The sequence below is a fragment of the Amphiura filiformis genome, chromosome 4 (genome assembly GCF_039555335.1).
Source record: "Amphiura filiformis chromosome 4, Afil_fr2py, whole genome shotgun sequence".
NCBI lineage: Eukaryota > Metazoa > Echinodermata > Ophiuroidea > Amphilepidida > Amphiuridae > Amphiura > Amphiura filiformis.
In genome coordinates, this window is record NC_092631.1 from 56,730,785 (window position 1) to 56,750,513 (window position 19,729).

The 19,729-nt window shown below is 38.4% G+C and overlaps 1 protein-coding gene across 5 annotated transcripts in view; it reads right to left on the reverse strand.

The window, feature by feature from the left end:
• LOC140151103 (uncharacterized) overlaps nt 1–17,855 on the reverse strand; it is a 52,646-nt gene extending 34,791 nt beyond the window's left edge. The window contains exons 1-7 of one of the 5 annotated variants that reach the window (XR_011858896.1): nt 16,728–17,215; nt 14,874–14,967; nt 10,542–10,663; nt 9,904–10,000; nt 5,447–5,547; nt 1,639–1,766; nt 1–992 (exon numbers count right to left, since the gene is read on the reverse strand). Coding sequence is in view for 4 of the 5 variants with exons in the window: in XM_072173323.1 (XP_072029424.1) it covers nt 5,447–5,547; nt 9,904–10,000; nt 10,542–10,663; nt 14,874–14,967; nt 16,728–16,975 (662 nt within the window). In the remaining variant the exon portion in view is untranslated. Of the gene's footprint in view, nt 993–1,638; nt 1,767–5,446; nt 5,548–9,903; nt 10,001–10,541; nt 10,664–14,873; nt 14,968–16,727; nt 17,216–17,429 lie in introns of those variants that run through there. The other 4 variants (XM_072173323.1, XM_072173322.1, XM_072173321.1 and 1 more) reach the window with 4 other exon arrangements.
• Between the last annotated feature and the right edge of the window lie 1,874 nt (nt 17,856–19,729).

Consider the following 19,729-nt stretch of genomic DNA (forward strand, 5'->3'; position numbering starts at 1 on the left):
TTTGATGAAACAGTTAACTACACAAGCACAATAATACTTATTTCTCAGTCTGAACTGAATCATTTTAATATCTGACAACTCTTCACAGATATAAAACACATTATTCAACTCTAACTGTTCCAATTTTTCTTTTTGAAAATGTACATGTAACTGTTCTTTCAGTCAATTGTTATTGTTAGAAGTGCAGTGACCACGTACAACAAATTGTTTCTCTTCCAAATTCTGCACCAATGATCTCTATTTCGGAATCTATTACATTTAAAACGAGATTATAACAAATATTTAGTAGTACATATTTCATGATATATATTGAGCAAGATATTAAATGATTTCTATACCTGATAACTGATTTTCTGGTATGAAAATGATATACGAAATTTATCGGCAAAATTATCGGCATAACGGGAGACAAATATACGATACGCTCACTCGAATGAAGCCATTTTGAAAAGGCAGACGTAATAACGCCCCCTACGATATACAGTCCACAGGTTTGGTTGGTCGGACGTTGGCTAAGCAACCGTTGAAAACACGTCGGATTACCTACGTCGGAACAGCGTTGGTATGCCAGCCAATTTCCGATACTTTTCACCATGCATTATTATGTGACGTTGGCACGACGACGTTGGCGTAACGTCGGCTCAACAACCGCGACCGTGCCGACGAATGCCAATGTTGGCCCAACCAACCCGGTTTTGCTATCTGGGTAGTAGGTTAATTTAATTTTGAACGAAAAAGGCCAACAGGAAGAAGCGCGTCGCAGATTTTGACCCCGGGACCGTCGTGTTACCGACGACTGACGACATGTACCGACGGTCTATAATTTATAGGGGCTCGAATCTCACTGGCTCCCCTACTGGCTGCACCACTGATGTGCACGTTTCGGTTAACTTTTATTCTGAGTAAAGTTATTGTTCACATAAAGGTATTGGTCATATGCTACCGTAATTTGAATCTCCTTTGCCACCACTTTTGACAAACAAGAAGCCATCCTGCAGGAAAAGAAAACAAATTAATATAGCTTTAGTTAATGTAAAAAAACTACATTTGATTTTTCCATGAATTGTTATCATTATGATCATTTATTATTATCATTGATATTTGTGATCATTGATTCGTAGGCTACAATAGTACACCAGAAATAATGAAGTCGGAAAAGTCCATAAAGAAGAAGAAGAAGAAGAAAATAAAATAGTACACACATGGGTGTATTGAAAACATAACAATAATTTCCAAAGCAATCTATTTTCATTCTACTTTTCCTGTCATTTCCTGAGTTGGTTACCGAAAAACTCTCACAAGGAAAACGAACGAAAGGTTGTCCCACGAAGACCTTTGTGAGCCTGCTTCAAGAGGACACAGCAGTCAGAAATTGATTCCAGCATGCAGGACAGGCTGTTTTGGCGCGCCATCATTGCAATGTACCTGACAGCAAAAGTCGATGGATTGAATGCATGACAATGATTGCCTGTCATTATGAAAATTCTGTATCTTTCCACTGTTTGGACTTCAATATGGGTCCGTATTTGTGTGTGGTTTCTAATAACATCTAAGACAAACCAGACCATTTTTTGATGAACATGATTAACGGAAAACATAATAGCATTGTATTACACAATTCCTTATGAGTAGTCCTACCTTAATATAGTTAGGCAACTCCATCCAGAAGTTAACATTAGGAACTACTTCTTTGCCTTCAGCTTTTTTAACTACCTTCATAAATACCATACCTCCTACAATGTAGACAAAATGCCAATACTACAAATCTATAAGAAACGAATATAAGAAAACACTTTGGTGTTATAGAGTACACACTACTTCACATAAACTGTCATGCGATATCTCCATACCGACGAATCTGTGATTTCTATAAACCACCACTTTGAATTATGCAGACTGTTTTGAACCCCATCGCATGTTAGCAATGTTACCTCATTTTGTTATATCTCGTACCTCGCGTAAAGGCCACTATAATAGAGAGGTTGCGATTTACAAACGTACTTATCATACGCCGGTCTATCTATTCAAAATCACGCTCCTGTGACGGAATGTTGAATAGATATACAGGCGTACGATCAGGCGTAAGATACGTACGTTCGGAAATAGAAACCTCTCTAATTTAGTCCGACGTTTCCGCGGACGTTTTTCCAGTCTATACCTTATATCTGCGAAACACGGCAATAAAGCGAACAAAGCCCCAAACTATGGTAACGGAAACGCCCGCCAAAACTTCGGACCTTAGGGCCACTATATAGTCCGACGTTTTTACGGGCGTTTTTTTCGTTGTGATTGACGCATCAAGCTAATTTCGCCAACGTTAACGGGTAAAGTTTTCCACAGGATATTCCGTTACAGAAAACGTCGAGAAGGAAAACAAAGCCATAAACAAACCCAATCAAGGTCGAGAGCCGTAAATCACTACAATGAACTGAAAACACGACAGACGTCTGTCGGAATGGAAAAAAACAAACCATCCACAAAAACGAATACTTTATGATCAGCTCGTAATGGGATAGAATTTGGTTTTTGTTACTGTGCGAGTCAATAAAGTCCCAAATTATGCCCGCGTAATTCACAAAAGCGCATCTATGGAAGCATAAGTGTATCATTTATTAATTTTGAGCAAAACCCAAGAATCGGTCGCTATACCCGGGTTTCGCCAGCCCATTCTAGGCTCCGAATCTTGGGTTTAGCCAGTGAAACGTGTGATGTACCCTGTATAATTGTATGTCATGAAATAGGGAAGTTACCTTTCTAATCATGCAATAGTTTGTTTACTATGACATCCAGGGGAAAACCCAGATGAATGCAATAACAACATCATTAATCAAGACTATTTATGTCAAGGGGAAAATCCCCTGAGACAGATTGTGAAATGGACATAATGGTGGAAAAACCCACAGGACGTGATGTAAGGTGAAATGTTAATGTCTATTATTAGAACATTGGGAAAATCCCAGATTTGCTTCAAAACATCATGTTTGCAATAATTCTAGGCAGACCTGTATCGATATGATTGTAATGTGAATGGATGTAGCTATAGCTCTCAAAAAGAGAGTAAATAATGTTAACCAGTTAAAATCAGGATACTCAAAGAGTATTACTGAGTATGGCCATGGAGATCATGAGTTTCCTACAGTGCTATTTAAAACAGCCTCTGAGCGATGGAGATGGATGGATGTTTTCACCGACAAGCTGGACGTATGGTTATTTCGAAGCTACGAAAATGGACCAAAGTAAGACACAGGGTCTTCTGCGGATTGTGAAGGACTTTATGAAAAATGTTGCAATTATTATCATCTGGATACAGATCTGACAGGCTGCAATAGCCTTTATTTATTATGACAGAATGCCATGGGAGATTGAGAAACTCCACATGTGTGTGATGGTCTTCGTGCTTCAAAAAAAGAAATACATTTTAACCAGTTTATATAGCCAATAATTGAGCTAATTTTAATACAGCAACGAAGAAGACAGCGAGCACACAAAAGTGCTCTTCCTCATCAAAGGATTAAAAGTTCTTCTGTCAAATTGCTGGAGTTTGCTGGGTTTGTGAAGGCCACGCATCTGTCAAAAAAAACAGCGGAGCTGTGTTAAACAAAACTTGTTCCCTGGAAAAAGAGTGATTGGTGAAAGAAACACCATTTTTGGAGAAAGCAGCGCAAGGAGATATATTTGTGGAGATAGCAGCGCAAAGGAGATTGGAGGAAGCATCATCATTTTCGTATGAGGATTTTATACGCAAGGATTTATAAATGCAAGTGTACTATGGACTTCGCTGATTTTCGCAGGACAAGTGAATAAGGATATATTACATCAGTCGTCCAGAACATTGCAAGAACTCTAGAATCACCAACAAGAAGACCGCTGGTTAAGTATCGATAGAGTAAAACTGATTGTGTGATTTTAGTGTAATTGTTGTTATCTTATGTACCAAGCATACTTTGTTTTCAATTAAAGACTTAGATTATGTTAGCTTAATCAAACAGTGTATTTGTGTTGTGCATTCGTGTGAGTTCGGGTAAAAGGTGATTTTGGCCTTGAGTCAAGTGGGACTCGTAACAAACGGTATTGGTAAATCAAGCCAAAACATAATATATATATTTGGGAATCACCTTGTCATTTTCCTACCCAAACCGCGTAGTACTCCTTTAAATTTAAATTCTGCATTACGTCATTTTTGGTCGCTCTGCGCATATTCGATTCAATTAATTATCACCGTCAGCCAATCAGAGCGCAAGACGGTCGGGGCCTTGTCATACCGCCTCGTGGAATCTTTCTTTCACTCATCGGATTCGATTGATAGGTGAGGGAGGGTGCTAGCTGAGTAGTATTACAGAAGCCATTGTAGGAGTGGGGTGCCAGAGTATTGAATAGGGGTGTGACTGAATCCTGTATGTTGTAGTCTGGAAATCAGTAAATAAAGTACTGTTGAAGTGAAATTGGAACGACCTACTTTTATTATTTAGATGCACTTCTGTTTGTAAAAGATATCAAAGGTGGGGTTCTGCCCCCACGACTTGCCCCGTCTCAATACAAAACTTTTCGTGTTCCCATTTTGGGAACTGGTGTCAACCAGCCACCTGACTTTCATAACCAACTTACAGCTAACCAGGTATCTATTAAGAAACCCAACTCATTGAGACATTTACGCTCTTGGCAATCGGCCGTCCCGCCACACCAGGCAAAACTCAAATCCGGGTAGCGGTTTTAGGGTTTTGAAGCCCATTTGGAATAGCCCGTATTAAAACCAGGGTATAACCTCCGAATCTTAGGTTTAGCTCGGTAAAACTCAAATCGGGTAGCGACTCTAGGGTTTTGTAGCCCATTCCTTAGAATGGGCGTCAATTTGATCGATAAATGACACACTTGTTTGCTTCAGTACAACTCAAATCGGATAGTGATTCTAGGGTTTGGGCCAGCAAAACCAGGGTTTAGCTAAACCCTTGTTTCACTCTCCGTTCCAGGGCTTACCTATGGAAACCTTGAATCGTGCCTGGACACACTGAATCGAGTCTGAGAACAGTGAATCAGTTGTAAGGGTGCCGAGCTAGCAAATTAACAGTTGTGATTCATTTAAAGGAGTATGTCGTGATCATAGCATCCTCTTTTTATGATATTTTCAGTAGATATTAACGAAAAAATCTTATTCCCAAAATGTCAATTGATTCCGGTTTTGCGTTTGCGAGTTATGCATGATTATGTGTATTACACTGCTCCATAGACAAGGTGATGTAATATCGTTCTGGTGTACCAGAAAGTAATTCAAATTTCCCGATATTTTTGCTAAATTAATTAATCTGCAAGAAATATTTCGTACATAAACATTTTGTAGCCAGTGGTACAAAAATCTCAACTTTTTTGGAGAAAAGTGAGGGATGATGCTGTGGATCACGACATGCCCTTTTAAGTGTATCAATAATAATTATTATTACAATTATCTTACAATATACATAAAATAGATCCAAAACTGAGTCCGCCTCCACCTCCACCTCCGCTGCTTTTACACCCATCAGGACAGGCACATATACTTTTTAATTCATAATCCTAGGAAGAAAAACAAACAAAAAATCGATCCAAAATGCGTTAATAAACAGATAATGTAACATTATGATATGGGATTTTAAACCCGCAGTGATTTATAGTGCGCTACGCACATGCACAATGCCTAGACGTTGATCCACAACAGGCCTCAGCACACTCTACAGGTTGTCGCTGACCACTACGGCCCCACATCATTTCATAAACCATTTAACAACAATTAAGGGACTTTGCTGCTACAAGAGCGCACACTCTAGACATTCCACAAATATTAACCTTCGCAACCAGGATCAGCTCCCCGAGTTTCGTACGGGTTACCACGAAACAATTATCAGTACGTTCCCAGGGGAATTTCAAGCTAATTCAATTTTTCCACGAGAGCGTACTAGGCACCGCAACATCTTGCACCATAGTCGAACGCCTTATCGCAATTTATGCAACCGAATTTTGGAGATCTTGAAAGGGTCGTTTTTACACAGGCCCTTTGTTTTGGCTACAACAACACTTACTCACACAGAATTTGATATTATCAAACTCGCAGCAAACATTGCCTCATCCTTAGGAAACTAAAATATGAAAATGTCACGTTGCAAATAGGGCCAAGTTTATTGCAACTTAATCTCAACATTGGAATATGTGGACATGTGAAGGTGTCTTATTGGGAGAGTCCACCAAAAGACCAGAGCAGAGCGGACACTTGTATTTCAAGTTGTACGTACAAGGACATTCAAAAAGTACCCAAAAGCTAGTATTTTTCCTCGCTGTAAAATGGACCCAAAGCAAGTAGGCATATTACGTGGTTGTTTTCGTACCCTTAAGTATTTTACCGGTAGCCATAACGAATGGAGGTCGGTAACGATCAATCAACAGGCCTGAAGAAAACACAACAAAAAAAGCCCACGTTCTGAGAAGCTTGTGAGTAGAATTTCACTCAAAATATTACTTTAATTTCAAATGAATTGAGTTTCCCTTTTCGAGTAACTTCTGTGCGATGAGCACCGTTTTCCTATTTTTGCTGTTTTTGATACTCTGTACGAGATACTCGCGTATCTTGCCCGGTGGTGCAAAAATACCGCAAGTCCTTTGTTTTTTTGTTCACGGGTGATATACAGCTCCCGGATACAATTTGAAATATTATTAAAGATGAATCTAAGTAGGTAAAAATATTGGATCCAAAACATAATAATGATAAAATCGAATGCTGATATTGGTCTCACCATGACCAGGGGCGTAGCAAGCGGGTGGACAGGGTGGACGAAGTCCATGGGCCCGAGGGTTCAGGGACCCCAAGCAAACGCAAAAATGAAATAAAGGCTGATAAAGGAGATGTTGCAACGAAACAATTATCAGTACGTTCCCAGGGGAATTTCAAGCTAATTCAATTTTTCCACGAGAGCGTACTAGGCACCGCAACATCTTGCACCATAGTCGAACGCCTTATCGCAATTTATGCAACCGAATTTTGGAGATCTTGAAAGGGTCGTTTTTACATAGGCTCTTTCTTTTGGCTACAACAACACTTACTCACACAGAATTTGATATTATCAAACTCGCAGCAAACATTGCCTCATCCTTAGGAAACTAAAATATGAAAATGTCACGTTGCAAATAGGGCCAAGTTTATTGCAACTTAATCTCAACATTGGAATATGTGGACATGTGAAGGTGTCTTATTGGGAGAGTCCACCAAAAGACCAGAGCAGAGCGGACACTTGTATTTCAAGATGTACGTACAAGGACATCCAAAAAGTACCCAAAAGCTAGTATTTTTCCTCGCTGTAAAATGGACCCAAAGCAAGTAGGCATATTACGTGGTTGTTTTCGTACCCTTAAGTATTTTACCGGTAGCCATAACGAATGGAGGTCGGTAACGATCAATCAACAGGCTTGAAGAAAACACAACAAAAAAAGCCCACGTTCTGAGAAGCTTGTGAGTAGAATTTCACTCAAAATATTACTTTAATTTCAACTGAATTGAGTTTCCTTTTCGAGTAACTTCTGTGCGATGAGCACCGTTTTCCTATTTTTGCTGTTTTTGATACTCTGTACGAGATACTCGCGTATCTTGCCCGGTGGTGCAAAAATACCGCAAGTCCTTTGTTTTTTTTTTTTCGGGTGATATACAGCTCCCGGATACAATTTGAAATATTATTAAAGATGAATCTAAGTAGGTGAAAATATTGGATCCAAAACATAATAATGATAAAATCGAATGCTGATATTGGTCTCACCATGACCAGGGGCGTAGCAAGCGGGTGGACAGGGTGGACGAAGTCCATGGGCCCGAGGGTTCAGGGACCCCAAGCAAAAGCAAAAATGAAATAAAGGCTGATAAAGGAGATGTTGCAACGAAACAATTATCAGTACGTTCCCAGGGAATTTCAAGCTAATTCAATTTTTCCACGAGAGCGTACTAGGCACCGCAACATCTTGCACCATAGTCGAACGCCTTATCGCAATTTATGCAACCGAATTTTGGAGATCTTGAAAGGGTCGTTTTTACACAGGCCCTTTCTTTTGGCTACAACAACACTTACTCACACAGAATTTGATATTATCAAACTCGCAGCAAACATTGCCTCATCCTTAGGAAGCTAAAATATGAAAATGTCACATTGCAAATAGGGCCAAGTTTATTGCAACTTAATCTCAACATTGGAATATGTGGACATGTGAAGGTGTCTTATTGGGAGAGTCCACCAAAAGACCAGAGCAGAGCGGACACTTGTATTTCAAGTTGTACGTACAAGGACATCCAAAAAGTACCCAAAAGCTAGTATTTTTCCTCGCTGTAAAATGGACCCAAAGCAAGTAGGCATATTACGTGGTTGTTTTCGTACCCTTAAGTATTTTACCGGTAGCCATAACGAATGGAGGTCGGTAACGATCAATCAACAGGCTTGAAGAAAACACAACAAAAAAGCCCACGTTCTGAGAAGCTTGTGAGTAGAATTTCACTCAAAATATTACTTTAATTTCAACTGAATTGAGTTTCCCTTTTCGAGTAACTTCTGTGCGATGAGCAACGTTTTCCTATTTTTGCTGTTTTTGATACTCTGTACGAGATACTCGCGTATCTTGCCCGGTGGTGCAAAAATACCGCAAGTCCTTTGTTTTTTTGTTCACGGGTGATATATAACTCCCGGATACAATTTGAAATATTATTAAAGATGAATCTAAGTATGTGAAAATATTGGATCCAAAACATAATAATGATAAAATCGAATGCTGATATTGGTCTCGCCATGAGCAGGGGCGTAGCAAGCGGGTGGACAGGGTGGACGAAGTCCATGGGCCCGAGGGTTCAGGGACCCCAAGCAAAAGCAAACATGAAATAAAGGCTGATAAAGGAGATGTTAAAAAGGCCTCGCACTGCTCCTTGTCAGCTCTTGTCCATGGGCCCCGAGGCTTTTGCTACGCCCCTAGCTAATAATGGACTCAGCTTAGCTACGGCTCGTCCAATATTTTACAACTCATAATTACTAAATATGGGTTCAATTGATCAAATTTTACACCCGGCTGGGTTCAAGACTAGTGCGATTTCTGGAAAATAGATGTCTTGGGTGCATTTTTTGGTAAAAGTTTTGGTCAAAGCCAATTTGGGTATGCTGAATCCAAAAAACATGGATACCAAAAATAATTATAATGTTTTGACCTTCTAATTTGCATAAAAGCAAAATGGCCGCTAATAATTAAATTAGCTTGTACAACTAGACTAATTCCAATCAGCCGTCTACACTTCGCATGTACTGTGTGTATGCTTCGTAGTGACGACTGATTATCTTACAGGCCATATCATGACGGACTTCTGAAAACTATTCAATGCGACTTTGGTTGTGCGCCGTAGCGCGACTGACTAGCGGCGCCCGTGTACCGCGTCGCTGTACCGCGCCGCTGTGACAAGATCGCGCTCTGAACTTCTAAAAACAACAAACTCGGTCAAAAGGTCAATTTGGACACAACTGCGCATGCTCTATGCCACAGGAATCCTGTTGCAAACTCCGTCACTTATTTTCCACGTAGTTTTCTCAGTCGTCAATCCAGACGGTTGACGACTGAGGGCAGCAGTCCAGTGTACAACTTGGATTTTGGCGGCCATTTTGTTTTATGTAAATTAGAAGGTCAAAATATTAAAATTATTTTTGGTATACGTGATTTTTGGATTCAGCATACCAAAATAAAATAGATATCGCTTTTACCCAAAAATGCACATTGATGGCTTATCCAGGCCCCTTTTCCAGAATTCTACCAGTCTAACCCCATACAAAATATACTGGTCTCGAAAACGGTATGAAGACCAAATCATGGAAAGCAAGCGAAACATTTACAAACAAAACTATATCTACCTTTTTATATACTCACATATTGAGCCGGTGTAGCGAAATCCTCTCCTTTTGCTTGATATGTAGGAGCACTGGGTTGTCCAAGGGGGTCGCATTGTAAGGTTAACACGGAGGTTCTAAATAAAGGAAGAAATACAAAGCAAAAACTAAATTAATTGTGTCAAGGTTGACCTCGTTTCATACAGATGTTAGGCCTACGCGAATTTCAATTTATTTATACTGTTTTTATTCTGAATAACTCTTTCAATACAAAATGAACTGCATGGTTTCCTAAAAGATTACAATCGCAAGCGCAAGTCGGTGAGGCCCGGAGAACATGTTTTTTCCACCATCTAATCTGTTTTATTGATACACGTGTTGAAAAACCCAGAAATTAGTGACTATCCGATTGTTAATACTTCTGTTAAGGCCATAATATAGTCCGATATATATAAATATGTGCGTTTTGCCGTTAATTGCGTAAGGCCAAAATATAGTTCAACGTTTTTGCGGGAGTTTTGCCATTGGTTCGGACGTCGCGCTTTCCTTTGTCCGCTACAGAAAACGCCCGAAAGACATCGAACTACATAGTGGCCTTTACATGTGCATGCAAGTTACTATTTTTTGGTGCACCGCCACCGTTTATTCTGGCATAGACTGCGGAGTGATTTGGCTCACCGTGTTACTCCATCGGTTCCAATACTCGTATATGTAACTTTTGTTCCATCGGATTGCCATGTCGCTGACTCAGCTGTTCCAAGTGGGTAAGACGAAGTCTTGTCGGTGGCTCGTTGGCAAGACTTTTATGATATGATAAAAACAATTATATATGATTATGATAAAAATAACTATTTTAAATGTTATACCAAAAAAACATTCTGATATCATTTCGATCAGCATATCGATTTTCATATCTAAATGAATATATTATTGAAAAATAACACCTTGATGTTTTGCAAAAGTTCATTCTACAAATCATATACTTGGAACAACTTGGGAAAACTTGCTTGATTTATTGTGTTAATGTGTTATGTACATTTTACAAAAGTGTTGTTACTTCAGCCCTCTTTACATCATAACTCAAGAACCACAGGACCTACAAAAGTATATATGTGATATTTGAATTCTTCTACCCACTCGTTATGAAATGATCAATGCAATTTTTGCCAAATCTCACTACCATTCGCAAGATGATGTGAACTACCAAATCGCAACAGTATAAAATAGTTGCTAACGTTAAGGTGAGTCTGAGAAGAGCGTGCCCTAGCGGTGTTTGCACTCAAATTCAGACAAATAAAGATGACACACAATTTAGGAATGTTATGGGATCTATATTGGTGACATAGCCTACCATTTCTAGCATTACGAGTGGGATGGTATACAAATATTACATGCCTATGAGTGTGATAGTACAAAATATATCATGAGATCAAATTTTGACGTTTCTATTTCACGAAGCGTAGCCGAGTGAAATAGATCAGTCAAAATTTGACCAAATGATATATTTTTACTATTACACGAATATTGGCATGTAATATTTGTTTTATACCATGATATCACATGGTTTCTTTTCATGCCATGTGATAGTATACAAATATTAACTGTCTATGAGTGTGATGGTCGAAATATAATCACGAGGTGAAAGATGGATTGTTCCATTCCACGAGCCGGAACGGCGAGTGGAATGGAACAATACATCTTTCACCGAGTGATTATATTTCGACCATTACACGAATTGAAGACAGTTAATATTTGTTTTATATCACTCATGCATAAATTCTATTACTAAAATACTATTTAAGGTAGGAAATACATTTTTTCATCAACATAACACCATGTTTTGCCGTGATATACTTCACATTTTGGGGTCCACCCATAATTAAATCGGCGAGTCCAAGAGTCAGCGCACGGCTTGGCGCAGGCGCACTAAGGCAGAGCACTATGATGGTAGAGACTATCACACGGAGAGGGTGATGGTAAAAATGATAAATGGTAATCAACCAATGAACTGTCTAGAATTTATGCATGAGTGATATAATAAAAACTATCACACGGCTAAAGTCACTGTAATCATGATATAAAATGAGCTATATGTTTCTACTTATCCATTTAACTAAAAACTGCAGTACTTCTTAATATTAATACATTGATCTTATGTCAAATGTGTCACGGAAGCCAACAATCATGATAATCGCATTTGAGTTAACATGGTTAAGACCAATAATACATCAAAATGAAAGTTTTGGGTGTTTTCCCCCTACCGAGGAAAATCATGTACATGGGGAAGAAATGACGCCCCTTATATCAAGTCTTGAGATCTCGTGTATAGATCACATACCACTAATGCTCTTGTGTGTCAGCTTTACTCAATATCTGAGTTCAAATACCACATGCTACGCTTCAACCCGCATTAAGGGATGAGTCTATAGGAATAACGACCAAACACAGAAATTCTTGTTTAAGCCGTAATATTGTAGTCTTTCAACCCTTTCACAACTTCAGCTGTGTAACTTACAAAAATTCCCGCTAAAAAGTGGTTCTTTTAATTTTAGAAAATACATTAATAATCGCATTGGACTTTTCGTACTGATCGTACTATAAGTGACCACCAGCCTATAATGTTCTAATCACACTATAGACTGGGATTACATGTGACGTCATTGCCAGGCAATTGGTCTCTATTGTTCCTTGTCCGGAAATATGCCCACGCAGTCAGGGACCGTGCTTTTAAAACTCCCGCCAGATCACAATAAGGCCATTGAACTGCGTAGTAGCCATACGTACTCATTGAAGTATAACGGTAGCACGTTCCCTTACCGACTCATTATTAATGTGTGGAAAGGGGTCAGGGACGGCATTCTGATCATTCTAATCCTTTCTTTTGAGGTCAATAGATAAAAGAAAGGCCTTGAACACAGGTGCCGAGTTGTAAATAATATTTAATCATCAAAGCTGATGGCATAAGAAATTTCGAGGAGGCAGCGCTTATTATTTCTTGTAAACACAATCTAATGTGGTACTCACTACATGTAGAAGGCCGGGCAGGTCTGCAAATTAGTGCATTAAGCTAGTAAAGATATAGCTTTATGTTCAGTTTAATCAATTAAAATACTATGGCTGGATATCAAAAAAATCGCGAGGCATTAAGTATTAATTTTTATATTATTATGACAAAATCCAGTCCCTTCTCAATTGAATAGGCTCCGAGATTAGACTTTCCTTTCCAAAAATAAATTATATGGCCTAGAGGACATGATATAGGCCTAATCTAAACCCATATTCGGTATCCAGAAACCTTCACAGTCTGAGCGGCGCTTGCACTCGCATCGCATTAAACTAGACAAAGTTCGCTAAACTGAGGCCTGCTTCAATTGCCAACCTTTATCGAGGGGCGAGTTTGAGGTTTCATAGTCATCTATTACCTATACCATTTTTCACCCCGATGTGGCAGTGATGTCAACGCGTTGTGAACAGCTGTTTCGCTCGCGCATCTATGCGGTGTCTTTAAGCGCGTGCGTATGTACACCAGCGCCATCGAACTCCAGCGAGTGATGCTGCGCCTAATAAAATTCGTTTCATATCTCTTTCCCGCCATGAGTGTCGCAAAATACATCATCTCCCCGGGGAGTACAGAGTTATGTTCATTGCATTCTGGAAAACGGACATTTCGGCTGGTGCCTTCATCACAAAAAGGAATCCCCGATCATCACGATAATGGCGCGCGATCACGAACACCCGGCAAGCGGCAGAGCGTTTCAACCAATGACAAGTCTTGATTGTGTCCGTTTGTCTGCAATGCGCGTGCGCCACGCCGCTCATTGCAACCGGCATGGTAGTATAAAACCAGCACAGAGGAGTTAGATATCTTACTCCTCTGTGGAAACCAGCTTTATACTGACGTGACCCCGAATGTGACGTCACTGTCACATCAGGGTGAAATGTAGTCTCGGTACCAGCCGGTTTGTGCTCCTCCGTCACCGTTAGTGACGGAGGAGCACAAACCGGCTGGTACCAAGACTAGCTGAAATGGTATTGAACAACGCAAACCAGCCAAATTTGTCATAAGTTTGAATAGCCATTAGAACAACCGTGAATATAGTGTCAGAAAGTCTTACACATCTTAGTATAACCTTGTCGTTTAGTGTGATACTGAATGCAGCGCCATATTTGGAATATATTCGTACACGGTGTGGGCAAATAGTTGCTCAAATGTAGGCTAAGTAGGCCTAAATCATGAAAATCGCTTAATCGGAATAATACTAACCAGTAACGGACACTGAGACAGCACTACGTTTGAAGTTTGAGGTAAGTAAAGCTTTTCCTTGTTATAAAAACAAGGAAAAGGCAGTCATTTTATCACAACGCGATATTTTAAAAAAGTACATTTTGAGAGGGCCTACGCTGGTTCTTTTGATTCTAGTGTAAAATCTGTTCATCACATGTAGTCCGATTTGGTATCTATGGTCTCATCAAAGTCTTGAGAACTCTTTTGGATGTTATGTTGGTTAAAAAACCGATACTGTTAAAAATAGCGGTATTTATGCAAGCGACGTATCTATTGTGTAAAATGCATTGAAAATTGTCGGCTAAAGAGGGCATAAATTAAAATCGCGAAGAGTAATAGCAACAATAACTATCTACATTCCAAGCGGAAACGCTTTTCAAAAACATACCACCTTTTTCGGGCAATCGCTGAAACCGAAATATGAAATTCCAGGCCATCTGTAAAAAGTGCGTGAGCAGAAATGACCATGAACTTGGGTCACCGAAACAAGTGTTTATATTGGTGTCAGGCCTATCCTAGTGATACAACAATTAGCCCCCAATAATGGCTTTCATTTGAACCGTTATTTGTTAAACTGCGATTTTTACTTTTTGAGAAATCAATGAATGTATCAAAAAACTTTTCGAAAGTCGATTTATATTGACATAACCCGTTAATGACTAACTTTTCATTATTGGTACCGCATGAATAGAATAAGGCTTTACAATACAGTTTCCGATACATACCACAACATTTTTACAGTAGTCATCAGAGAACTTGTAGCAGGGATTGAATGCAAACTCCCAGGGTAAACTCGAACTTGGTTGGGTGTATGTAAACCTACAAATAAAAAGTGACCCATTTTGAAATATGAAATTGATCAGTAAGTAGCAGTAAGTGAGAAGATATCATGTTGCAACTTTAATCCCCTGAGCACTATCTGCCGATCTAACATTGCCTCTGATTGGTTAATTACATGATATTTTCACTTTAATCACCAATCAGAATGGAGCTTTGCGAATGATTCACCCCAATTTTTTTGCATGGTGAAATTATTCTAACAATGTTGCCGATTGGGCCAATTGATAATGAAAACTTCTTTTTGGCCAATCGGCAGGTAGTTCTCATGGGGTTAATCATTTCCAGTTGCATTTACCTTATATTCTCCAGATTTTAACCCAAAGATGTTATAGAGGGTCCACAGGTTCCCCCTAGGCTTTTATGCCAGTCAAATTAAAAAAACCACCCACCTCTAATAATTATTGCAACAGAATACATTTCGCATATGCGTCCATCTCCCTAAAGCTCACACAAACACATATCAAAAGTCCCCAAAAATCAAAGTAATGGAAGAGTGTCTTTTGCATAAATCCAAAATGGCCGCTTATGCAGACGGAGAAATTTCAAATTTGGTTAAATCTTGTTTTAAAAAAACCCATTATACCACTGTATTCCTCTGGTCATGTGGATTCATAAAACGTTAGTTTGACCTATCTCCAATGTACATTTCTTTAGTTACGGGGGATAAGGTCAAATGTTAGAATTTGGAATCCACAGGGGACAAAAATTGAAAAATGCTCTGATTTTGATCAAGATGGTCTTTTGTTGTTCCGCTTGCTAAAACATTACAAAATAATAGTTTGTCATATCTCAGGTGGTTTGTTAGTTTATCTTGGTAACATGGCAAAGAAGATAAAATTCCATTAAGCCGTGTTGACCTTGACCTATTTTGTGATGTTACTTATGTGACAAAACATTCAAAACAAGGCTCATTTTGATTTATTTTTACCAAAGGAACAATTTGAGACCAGTTGAATTGAAATTGGAGTATATTTCTATTATTATAAATGGAGACTGGTCAAACTATACTTTTTCTGAATCCTTATGATGAGAGCAATACATTGGTATGGCTTTTAACAAGATTTGACCAACTTTGAAATTTCACCCCCTACATAAGCGGCCATTTTGGATTTATGTAAATTAGGCACTGTTCCACTACTTTGATTTTCGGGGACTTTTGAAGTGTTATTCAATATGCTTTTCTGAAATGAATAGTGATTAAATGGATTCTGTTGCAATCAGTGGTCTTAATTTGACTGGCCTATTTTGAGAATAACTCAACAAAATAAACGTAATTGGTACACGTAGCACATTGTGTTTGACTAAACTGGTCCAATTTACAATGTCACACATCGTTGCGTTTGGTCACAATGGCTTATTAAGTAAGTAAAGATGTGCAGTTTTGAAAGTTGCACTTTGGCCCAATTTGGGTCCATTCAACTCTCAAACAATGCAGTACAATTATTATACAGTATACGCCTGACCTAATGTATACCTTTATACTGTAGATTAAATTATGCGTGCTTTGTGACAGTTGAATGGATCAAAGTACATCTTTCTTACGCAAGGAACGCACTAGGAAGGCCATGTTGTTTTTATTGATAGTGAGTAAAGTTTAAAAACAAACACAAAAATTCCAGCCCCCCCCCCTAAAATATAATGCTGTGTCCCAAATTAGCCATTGTGACCGAACGCAACAATGAATGTGCGACAATTAATTTGGCATGATTTAATAGTCATGAATATTTTTTTGCACTTACTTGGGTCCTCCAGATTTCTTTCCCAAAGCTGATATATCAATAACTCGTCCATCAGAACACTTACAAGAACAGTCATTTACTCTAGTACACGATGAACAAGCTTGTCCATGTGTCAAGTTACATAATGTCAATATGACGATTGCAACAATTATACATGACAAATACCGTGATGTCCGTAGTTTTGAACACGAAAACACCATCTTGAAAATACAGGAAGTAGGAAGTACACCACAGTACTGCGTAAACATCAATTAATCATCAATTTGCAGTGTTTTTGTACATTTGTAGCGAGTAACTTATTCATTCCTCTTAATATTATGAGGTCCGCCGTATTCTATACGCAGCTACTTTTGTGATAGCAATACATAAATACGGTAGTAGTAGTAGTAGTAAGTTCTGAAGTTCAACTGCAGCTAAACACCAACGTTAACATGTCTTAATGAAGATCCTATACAGTCAGCACAATCGATTTCGAAAATCAAGGTAACCTTAATAAACAGTAAGAATATTTTCTTTAATTTGAGCCCGTTGAAAAATGGTTTTAAAAAACTACTGCAATGTGTAAGGTGTTCTTTATTGAATTTCATTAAGTCGTTTGTGAAGTCATGTAGATCAAGAGAACAAGTTAAAAAAACCCACAATAACAAGACATGTAACAGAAAGTAAAACAATGTCAAAATAATGCTAATTATTATACCAAACCTGCATATTTTTCCTGGGATTGTTCGCACTCACTCAGCTCGATATTTTCCTACAGTGATTTGCCATGTATATACATCCATTTCATGCATTCATGTACAACTACAAATCAACTGACGTTTGTGTTCACCACAGCTAGTGTTCACTGAAGCGAAAAATGTTAAATCTATACCTTCCATCGGTTTTCGTTTCATGACTTGGTCGTGATTTTTGCATCATTAAACTTGGATATTTCTGCATAATTTGCCATCACTAATAATCTCAAAATAAAAAAACATCCTTGCGATCATTATGATCACCTTGATTTTTTGAAAACGACCCTCACTTTGGCTGTAAACTGCTACCTTATTTGCTGTGCTGACTGTGTACCAGGAAACTAGTGGTTTCGAAACCAGGTATATGAATATGTAGACTCTGGCTCAGCTCTAGCCAAAGAAAAAACTTGCATACTATATCACAATGATACTATATGTGAGTTTCCTGTGTTATCAGAACGACACGAAAGACTATGTTACATAAGATTATAGATTGATACTGATGTATGAACGATCAAAGACCCGATCAAAGGTCATGAAATTTAGATATGGTTGACCATAGAGCCTAAACCTTGGTAATATAACCTTAACTTACTAAGTCTTGCCCTAAATGTATGCAGAATTACTACCATTTTCCCCTTTTCCCAAAAAAGTTGCCAAGTATTAGAATTTGATTTTATTGCCAGTTAGGTCCAACTAAAGGATTAGGATTGGGGTGTTTCATTTCATGTGCGCGTCCTTAAAACCATATTGTATCATTTTCGCTAAATATTTTTAATCAAAATTCTGATTTGAACACCATTATAATGTAGTTTAATGAACTTACATACCCTGGGAAAAATCAAAGCTTTTGTGGAAAAAAAATGCACACGTATTTCTTATGTATGGTACAATGTATGGCTTTAAGTCAGATCCGAAAAATATCTGCTGAATAATTATATGTTCATTCTTCAGATCATTAGCAAATATGGGTATTGTGAGGTCCCCTGAGTAATTTAATTTGATCATTTAACTTGTTCACAATTTAAAGCCATTTCATGAGAGATATGAAGGATGGAACCCCCCTTTCAAGTAATCATGCAAGAGTTCATGTAAAATGACAAATTGGGGAAGCCCCTTGGTAATTATTTATTAATATCTTGGAAATCCCCATATGGCTCACTGTAAACACTGTATTGCGTGATGTGGGATAAAGTCCCTGTAGCTGTAATAAGATAAATGTGGCAGAAAGAATTAATCATAGATGGGGAATTTCCAGTTTTACTGCTTTGGTATAAAAGGGCAAGATTCGGGGCAGATTATATCACGAGAGTGGTGGTAAATAAATGTGTTGGTAGTCCATGTGCCATGTGCATAGCCAATAATGTGCTATTAATACAGCCTGTCTAAAAAAATTGTGAGAGTGAAAAGCGCCCTCTTTGGCAATTAAAAAACACCGTTATGACACGATGTTTGCATCAACGTCAAGGGCGGAGTCTTAGCTCTCAAATGCCGATTGTTCTGCTCAATTTGCTTGTTTTAATCTCGAGGTAATATCACAATTGTGCCACTTTTACTAGGGAAGAGGGCTGTACATGTAAATCAATGATAGCTGATGTTATTGTTCGTGCCTAAGACGCATCAACATTAGCGTGTGTACATTATTTTGTCTAATTTCTCTCCCAACAAGTAATACGCGTTCATTAACCTAGTATAAGTGTGCAATATTTGTTTATCTTTTAACATGCCTTGTGTGACAAAGAGAACAGTTTTACCATAAAATCATTGACATGCACATGTAGTTAATTTTACCGCAGAATGCGAAATATTTATTTATCTTTTAATCTGTTTTGAGTGGGAAAAGGGGATCATTATACCTGTATCATGATAAAACAGTAACACAGTAAAAATAATTTTGTATTGTTGTGTAATAAATGCATTCTTTTGATTTCAAGGAGGAACTCTTGATAAACTTGATGTTATCATTGATTTACATGTACAGCCCTCTTCCCTAGTAAAAGTGGCACAATTGTGATTTTACCCTTTCGTTGTTAACTAAACATATCGCGCGATTAAAACAAGCAAATTGAACAGAACAAACGGCATTTGAGAGCTAAGACAACGCCCTTGACGTTGATGTAAGCATCATGTCACAGCGGTATTTTCTATTTGCCAAAGAGGGCGCTTTTCACTTGCGCAACTTTTTTTGAGACAGGCTGTATAATTCAGTAATAACGATGGAGATTGCGAGTACGTACCCGTAAGTGCTCATCCACCCCAAGGGAATAA